Raw genomic sequence first — 9225 nt, 5'->3', positions numbered from 1 at the left:
GTCACACAGCTATGTCTTGGCACCGCTGCAGGTCGAGCTCCTCTCCCACGCTTGATAGACACCTCCTCTTCTTGAATGTCTCTGTGTTACGCTGTGGTCGGTAGTGTTTCATGCATCGGCAGATGCCACCGGCTCCTTTCCAAAAGCTCATGTTCTAACACCAGGTCAGGAAACAAGCAACTCTGTATGCGACAGGTTGTTTCCTGCACACCGTACCTTGGTCCACCCTCCTTTTAACTCCTGGGGCAACCGCCACAAGCGTAACCCCTACAAAAGCATAACCGATGTGGTATTTTCAGGTGGGTCAGAAGCTGGAGTGATCACGCTTTTGGTATACCAAAAGTAGTACATGGCAAACGTCAGTTGGACAGTACAGTAGGAAGGAATGCTATCCTGTAGCTACCATTTTGTTTCGTCTCTGCCAAGAGCTTCTTAAAATGACAGGCACCACTCTTGTCCATTTGGCTTTTGTCCGGTACGCCACAGCCTCCCGCTTCAGCTTGCTTTTGGCTTTATCACCCATTCTGCCTGAGGATTTGCACGGTAGACATCTAACATGTAGGCGTCCGGATCCAAACAGTGCTGACCTAAAACGGAAATCGACAGCCATGAATCACAGGATCCTTTGAGCACATCAGTAAGTGGGACAGAGCCATGTTAAAATGTCCTTGATTATATCTCCGACTTGCGTGCAGTGAATGAGCCCACTCTGGTGTGTCCAGCTGACGCCTTGCCTGGGTACAGACAAGGGCTTATGTAAATTTACCCCTGATTTTACTCAGTGAGAGTCATGAATTCACTTTCGCTTTCAGGCAGGATGCCCTGCATTACACTGAGCTATGGACAAGGCATTTAGTCAAATGGTGAACAAATATTATGGTTTCTTTAAAAGCATTAACAACACTATTACTCTAAGTGCCCCAGTATGGGTTTTTTTTTATTTCTTTGGATTTACTGGGCTGGAATTGCAACTCTGTGAATGCATTTCTACACTATTTTTAAGTGCTGAAAAAGTAGCTCTGTAAACCATGTGTTCCCATCCAGCTAGGGTCTTGCAAAGAAATATAGGGACTATATTGAGGTATTTGGCAGTTGCTGTTTTGCTGGTTAAAAGAAAAAAGTCCGGCAGTTTGCGCATTTTGTTAGGTGGTGACTGGGAATAGGAGTCGCTTGGGGAGTCCCTGCTGCCTTTGCCACAGAAAGAGGCATTTGGCACCTCTTAATTGAGTAATAAGGCAATAAATTCTTGAGTTAACTTGATTTGTTGGACTATATTGCATTTACACTGAGTGATGAAACCATTTAACTGGGGAGGTTACATTGTTGTGACACAAAGGATTATGGTAAAATTTTTGTACAGTTACTTATAAGGTCACTGGGGTCCTAATGATTTTATTAAAGTGAAAGCAATATAAATGAATTAATCCATAATCAATGGAATAAGGCACCCTCGGAGATCTAGGTATAAAAATAATTTTAAATGAAGAGAAAAATTAAGCGTCCAGATTTTTGAAAGAGTGTGGTGGGAATACTTGGGATTCTTTGACAAAGCCTTTAGGATCTTCTGTTTTAGGGTTGGTTGGTCATCCTGTTTGGCCAGGCAGAACAAATCACTAATCAAAAATTTAGCTTTGTATGAGAATATCTTCAGTAATAAAGACTTTGCTTCTTGACTGTTGCTGAAGCAATTCTGTGATGTTTTGTAATAACTTTATAGAAACTGTTAGAGCTGAATCTAGAGTTAAGGAATAATCTAATCAGACAGTTGACAAAAGACTCCAATAGAGCGTACAAAATTTTAGTGTGAATAGAGAAAGGAGAGGCAGGACTGTGCAATATCAAATTAAAATCTGGTTTTTGACCTTTAGGCCAGGAACTTGTGTGGCAAGCCACTGTTGTTGTTATTACAAAAATGTCACTGCATGAAACACGGAAGAGGACAAAATCCCTACTGCAAGGGATTTACAATCTAAACAAAGCACATGGATTAGTATGAGTATAGTACCCCTATACATGCAGGGGCTGAATTCTCAATTCTGTGTTTTTTATTTGGAGGAGGTTAACACTTAAATACAGTGAGGAAGAAATAGGTCTTGCGAAAAGGCCTAACAATGAAGTGGAATGTGCTCACAAGAGGAAGACTAAGGATCTCTTAACCATGAAAAAATGCTCAATTATGAGAGTGAGCGAGGTAAGCGAAAGGTCAGATGAATTTGGCAAGACTGTCAGGAGTCCTGCTGAGATCCAGCCATCAGGTCACCCTCTCCTGCCGGGTGCCCTTCCAGGCCTGCTGGAGTTGGAAGGAATCGTTACATTGATTTTAAAGCCTTTTGGGTCAGACTCCTTTCCTGCAGATGGGCTGGAAGGCAGGAGAGACCCAGCTGTGTGAAAACAGCACTGTCCTGAGGTCTTTCAGCAGGGTAAGGACATTCAGAATTGAATTTTCAAAAATGAGACCTACCTATATTTCCTCCAATTTCATGTAAACTTTGGATCTGGCCTCTCATGTTCTGTGATGAACTGTGGCTAGGATAGAAAAAAACATTCAGTTTGCCTGTCTGTTATAACCTTATCAACCACCACCTATATTAAGCTAAAAATTGAGATTTTTGCCCCTGTGAACTTACTTATCAAAAGTAAGGACTTCCACCAAATGGAGCACTGCAGAACACTGAATCTGCTACAGAGACAGATTGCTGTGTCACGGTTTACTAAGCCTTCTATTATTTATTTTTTGTTATTTATTTAAAGAACAGAATTATATAGTAATATGGGAAGACTTTGCAGAGAAGACTTTCAAATACAATTTACCGTTTCCCATAACTGTTAATAATTATTACCGTACAGAAATAAAAACATTAACATTTTATAGGCAGATATAAGACAATCCCTCTGGGTTCTCTGTGCAGCAAGTCTATAAAATGTGTGTTTTCAGTAGTGACATAACAGAGGGCAGATTGATTCTGTATAGGAGCCTATTATTAAGTAAAATATAAAGAATAAAATCAGTGGTTAAAATTTCTTTTACCAGCATAACCATAATTTAGCAATTTTAGAATAGAAAAAGAGTTCTTGTAACAATGAGTCTTTGAAAAAGGGTCAATCTATTCATTAATGGTTCTGACATTATTGTTCAGGAAAAACAAAATGTTCTGGTTTACCCACCTGTTTTCACAGTGGAATCGAGCCAGGATGTCTTTGGCTTTTGTTTGGCTGTTCAGTTGAATTGCCATAGAGACTTTTGAATGTAGCGGAGCATAAACTCTTATCACCCCCTCGGGTATGTCAGACTGCAGGTATGGGGGAAAAGTGACAGCTCCCTAAAATCAATATTCAGTAGAGTAAGTCTAAGGCAAATATTGCTGTAGATCCATTCAGAAGCAGTTCTGCTACTCTTTTGAGGTTGCTTGCAAAAATCACTGTCCTGGATTCACTTAAGTATTCAAAAAACATATTTACAGTCATACAAACACAAATTTATAGATACAGTGTAATAAGATACGACACAAAGACACAAACTCCTTGGTGAGCATTACATAAATGCATGCAGAGTAAAGCACAGCCCTTGAATTTTAATTGCTTGCAGCAATATTGAAGCAAGTTTTTATCTGAGATTTTTAAGTTATTTCTGTTAACACTGGTCAGTGAACCAACTGCTTATTTCAAAACACATAAAAATGACTAGGAATATCTGGTCTTCCTTTTAAAGATTAAATTCTCCTGAGGCGGGAGGATCCAGTTCTCTGTTTCCACTTCCCATAGCTTCAACAAGATCGAAGCTTATGAACAGTATCAAAGTACCATATGTTTTCTGTTAATTTGAAATTTGACCTTGTGTAGGGTTCAAACGATCATCTATGACGTTTATGCACTCTTCCATGATTAATGGCGGATAAATCAATTAGCAAGGTTTGCATTCCAGTTCTAATCCAGTTAATACCATGCTGAGCAGAGTACAATAGTCTCTCCAGTCTCTGTCCCTGTGTAATTTAGAACATCTGAGACCCAGGGTTTGTGTTAAGTGCTCTCAGAATTCAACTCAGTTATCCAAACAGAGGTTGCCTCCAATTTGCCCTTCATATTTCAGCTACCTGCCATGGCTACTCTTGTTTTTATTAGATGCAAAGCCAATTACTATGATCAATGAACTTGCCTTCCTGAAGGTGCAATGACTGCAGTAATTGACTCTCCTCAGAAGCTCTCACTGTATTCGTTCCAGGGTGAATACAGTTTTGCAACAGAGAAATCTATGCTGCCATTTTGAACAAACATCTCTGTCTCCATCTGCAGCACAAATGTCTGTCTTACCCATAATATGTTTCAGTCAATGCTGGCAAATTAATTCTCCAAAAAGCTGATAAGCATGGATTCACAATTCATACATATAATTTCGCTTCCTGGTTTTTTTTTTTTTTTTTTTTTTCCCAGATGTTCTTTTCTGCATTTTCTCTGTTATCTGTATTAGGTGTCTTATTCTCTATTTCTTATAATCTCCTAATATCACTTCTTCCTAATTTGTCTTTTCTTTTGTTTTTCAAGACTATTTTTCAGTTACTATAGTCATTGACTAGTTCCTTGATTAATCCTCTTACAATTCACCGATCTCCATTCTTTTAAACCTCCATGAAGGACACCTGAGACTTTCTCTCCAGGTTATTAAAGGTATTTACTACATGGAAATACTACATATAAGCTGCTATATGGACTGTATATGTTGTGCACGTGTACAGAACATGTTTTCTTGCCCAACTTAATGTTACACCTAATACGTAAGTTAATTTTAGGTGTCTATTGAAGTAGCTTCAATAGACTTCAAGTAAGTTCCTAAACTCCATATCCAGGCAGTGGAGAAAAGTTGGTGGCTTTAAGAACTCCAAAGGAAGATTTTTGTATCAGACTTTCCTAAGTCTGAACTGTACCTGGAGCTCTGGAAATCCTCAAAATTATCAACTGCTCTCCTCTGACTATATGGGGAATAACAACACAAATGACTTTATTAGACGCTTAAAATTTAGACCCATTTTTGGTGTCTGTGTTAGGCAAACTGGATTTTCTCTCTGCTTAGGAAGCTAGTGCAAAGCTGTAAAACTAAAGCTTGCAAGGAGAATATCAAGTGGACTGGACCAAAGCATGGGTAAATGCAATTAGTCCTAGTAAGGACCATCCTGCTACTCAACTACAGATCCATGCATTTGTTGAATATCTGCAGGTCATTGCTGTCAAGGATAGTTCACATAGGACCATTTTCTTATAAAAGTGGTACAAAACCAGCATGTGTTTGTAACGGTTTATAGCTTGGGATGCTGGAAATCATTCTGCCTTCCTCACCTTTTCTCAATCAATCCCCAAAGCTTTGTCTTATCAGGAAGTTGGACTGGGAAGCACATCTTTCAAGATAGCTCCCAAATCAGCTTATTTTATATGGCAAAATTTCTTCCCCAACCCCAGAAGCTTTCAAGAGATAAGAAAGGAGGGAGGCTGGTTAAAGCTGCCCTTGAAAATGATATATTTTTATCATACCTCTGGTCTTTCAGGTCTCTCCCGTTCCATGGTCTTTCTCCTCAGAAGTTTTCTCACTCCTTTGTCAAACATCAACTGCCTCTTACTGTTGTTCATTGCTGCCTCATTCATTTTTCTCACTTGGGAAATGAGGAAGGATGGGACCTAAAGGGAAGAAACCAGAGCTGAGATTATACAGTAATTTTTTCTCCCATAAAATTGGTGTTGGGGCTTTAGAAAGGCAAGAAATTTTAGGCCGCAGAAGCTCTAGTTATTCCCAGAAGATAAATGCAGTTAGTAGCTCCCTCTAACAACTCACAGTTATTCCTTTGGTGAAACTGTAGATCATCTTTCATACCATATGAAACATTTTAGTGATGTTTGCAGTTGTAGGAACTTTATTAGGAGGTAGTCTTTGCAAGGCCCATCATACATTCTCTCTGTTACAAGGAAACGAGCTGAGACTGTCATCATCTTCATGCCAACCTTTGGAAGTCCAGAAAGGACTATGGACTAAACTTTAAACAGTCATTCAATCTCATTCAGCTCTAGGCCTAGAGTTGCTATCTCGCCTAGGCATCGAGATTAAATCATTCTCCTATGCATTCTCCTGTATAATCAATGCTGTGGGATAGGTACCTCCGAAGGGAAATCTGTGCTAAAATGGGTGCCTTAGATAGAGGAGGTAAATATCCATCCAGAGGTATCTGTCACCCTATCTCATTCTAGGTATGGAAGACTCCAGCCAGTTTCCAAAGAATAGCTAACTGTTTCTTCTAGGAAAGCCAGTTTACTCTGATTTCTGCAGAGCTGCTGCATATAGCAAAATACTTCTCTGTATTTGAGCCATAAAGAGGGAACCAGCATTACTCACTGTCCACAGGATGTCCTGGTACCGAATTAAAAGCCGCACGATGTGTGCTGTGGTGGCGGCTGCTTGCATTTCTTGTTGGTTTGCACGTTTCCCTTTGTAGATGAAGAGGTTTGGTGCAACAATCATAGAAACATTCCACAAATTCATTTTATTTTTCCCTTCATTAGCAACCACCTTCTTCAGGAACTGAAGAAAGGCCTGGAAAAACAACACTTGTTATGCTGAGTCTCACAAAATAGTTTACTTCTTAAATGCAGCATTTTCAAATGTGCAACGTGTCTGGTTCGAAAGCTTCTATATTTGCACTTGGAGATGAAATTCAGGGTGTTTTGCATTCTCATTTGGATTACTCTGATATTTGTTGGCACAACCACCCATGTCAGTCACAGAGGAATAGTTAATGTTACCAAAATATACATTAATAAATTATCTATCACTTAAAGCATCATCTCAAATCCATAAGTCAAGTACAGCGTCTGCCCAAAGGCTTTGAATCCTGTAGTAGAAGAAAGATATAAAGGTGTTGCAATGGAATAGTTAATTTCTTCATAGATTTCAAGGTGTCCATTTTGACCAAGGCTTTTTATATTGCAATCACCAGGGTGATCAGTCTGTGCACCAGTCCCATATGTGATATAATCTGAAGAATTTCTGCCAGCAACCCCCAAACTTTTAATCTGAGATAATGAAAGCAAGAAGTGCTTAGTGGTTGGTTGTTGACGTCACTTCTGCACATGCATGGCAGAATCAAAGGAAACTCATTTCCCTTTTGGGCAGTTTATTCAGAATTTCACTTGAGTGACTGAATAGGATGGATTGCAGCTGTAGTTAGAGTTGGGGTCTGCCAATGAGTCCTTTTGCAACACCATACCATTAAAACCACTGTCTTTGTACCCTGACATTGCAATTAAAACATTTTTACAAAACCAGGAATTACAAAACAGAAACTGTGTTGGAGAAATTTCTAAAATCTTGTTATAGATAGCAAGTAGAGATGCATTCAGTTTTGTCACCACTTCTAGTTTTGAATAAAAGCCTAGCAGTAATTAAAACTACTCATCTAACATGGACTAGAATAGTAGAAGAAATAACTCCCATTCTTCACAGAGCACAAGTAGACCTCCAAATAAGAGGACTGTTGTTCTTGTCCCTTGTTATTGTATAAATAAACACAGGTAAAGAAGGCACCTGGACTCATAAAACTGTATCTAAACTGACCAGTGGGAAACTTTCAGAGGTGGGGGACTTGCAGGGTCCTGATGAGCAGGGGACCTGGTGAAATGTCTGGGGGCTCCCAGGCAGCTTGTTCACCCAAGTTTCCTTTATGTAGAAACAAGTCCAAAGACACAACCAGTGTGTCTTAGGGTCAGGACACAGCTGCAGCCAGATCTGGGAGCTCCCAAGCACCCAAAATGCTTGTAGCTACCGTGACTGTATCAGGAAGTAGTACATGGGTGTGGGCATGGGTTTGTAAGGCAAACCAGCTGAGGCTGAGGCCCTGACATGCGTGCTATGTATGTATGTTTCGGGTTTTTTTTTTTACTTCACACTACCTCATCTGGTCTGGTTCAGTGCCCTGGGAGCCCTTCAACACTGGGGATGCACTAGGTGAGCTCTTGGGAGGCAGCTTCTCATCCCAGAGAATTCCAGTCATGCAGATACCCAGAAACTGAACCTTGTTTTTCCAAACTGTGTGAGGAACATGCCTCTCTGAAACGGATGCTCCAGAATAAATGATGCCTGGGAGTCATTTACTGACACCAGCAGTTGGATATCTCTAGCAACTATTTCTTAATTGCTTGTAAGAGAAATGACAGCCAGAGGAGTGGAACATCTCTTCAAGGAAATGATAAAAAACACAGATGAATGCTTTCATGGTGCAGCATCTGATTACTGACTCTTAGAGAAAAAAAAGTGTCTCTCATTTAAAAGTCAAAAGCAGCACAGATGGCAGGTAATAGCAAAGGAAGAACTTACCTTGGCTGTGTCTCTGTTGGCTTCAGGCAGCAGCATGATCAACAGATGCAGAGCTTGTAGCTGTAACTTGATCTTGGAGATTTCTAAGAATATGAATAATTAATATTTTTCAAATCCCAGTTACAATGGGTTTGTTTTAAACCCTTGTTGGTCAGCAGTTCTAGAAACACAGCAATGACTGGCCACTTGGGACTAGCATGTTTCCATATTTATTAACCATAATCTTTTCCCCAAGTATAAAAACAATTGTAATGAGTAGATTTTTCCTAATCATCTTGGGTCTTTGTCACAAGGGGAGACAAGGCTTTATGAAATTCTGTCTAAATAACAAGGAGCCAATATTTTTCAGTACTAGCCAGTTTCTCTTTGATATTGTGGACAGAATGTGTTGTATATGGATCAAGAATTTTCCCCCTTTCAAACTGAAATGGATATTTGTTTTCAGAAAATTTTCAGTCTTGTTATTGAGTAATTTGCTCAACATTTCTGCCATTGGTGTGGAGACAGATTGCTTATAACTTAAAAAGTATTTTTCCCAAGTCTAGCACTCTAGATAAATGTAGAGCCCCTTGTTCGTTACAAAATACCATCATGTTTTCAGCAATTGGTGTATATTGATAGTGTGCAATACTTAGTAGAAGAGCTGGGGTGGAGAGGATTGGAGACACACACTAGGAGATCGGAGAAGATCTGTCATTTGCTTCCATTCAGGGTGGATGAGAGAGGTTTGGAGAAAAAAAGAGTGTGTTGTGGACAGTGTATCTGTTGGAGGGAATAAAGTCACTTTATTCTGCACAGACACCTCATGTTCAGTCTTCTCCTCCAAACTGCTAAGCCATCATAACTGCATGCAGTCTGGGACTCAAAAGGAGCAC

General features: G+C 39.8%; 1 protein-coding gene across 1 annotated transcript in view; it reads right to left on the bottom strand.

Annotated features, from left to right (window-relative positions):
* Positions 1-495: 495 nt before the first annotated feature.
* The window catches only part of ARHGAP28 (Rho GTPase activating protein 28), a 73855-nt gene continuing 65125 nt past the window's right edge, over positions 496-9225 (bottom strand). The window contains exons 10-15 of the mRNA XM_074146387.1: positions 8351-8433; positions 6374-6571; positions 5521-5664; positions 3166-3320; positions 2462-2526; positions 496-587 (exon numbers count right to left, since the gene is read on the bottom strand). Of these exons, the coding sequence (XP_074002488.1) occupies positions 496-587; positions 2462-2526; positions 3166-3320; positions 5521-5664; positions 6374-6571; positions 8351-8433 (737 nt within the window). The remainder of the gene's footprint in view (positions 588-2461; positions 2527-3165; positions 3321-5520; positions 5665-6373; positions 6572-8350; positions 8434-9225) is intronic.

This window comes from Numenius arquata, chromosome 4 (genome assembly GCF_964106895.1).
Source record: "Numenius arquata chromosome 4, bNumArq3.hap1.1, whole genome shotgun sequence".
Lineage (NCBI taxonomy): Eukaryota > Metazoa > Chordata > Aves > Charadriiformes > Scolopacidae > Numenius > Numenius arquata.
This window is presented reverse-complemented; position numbering and strand designations above follow the sequence as displayed.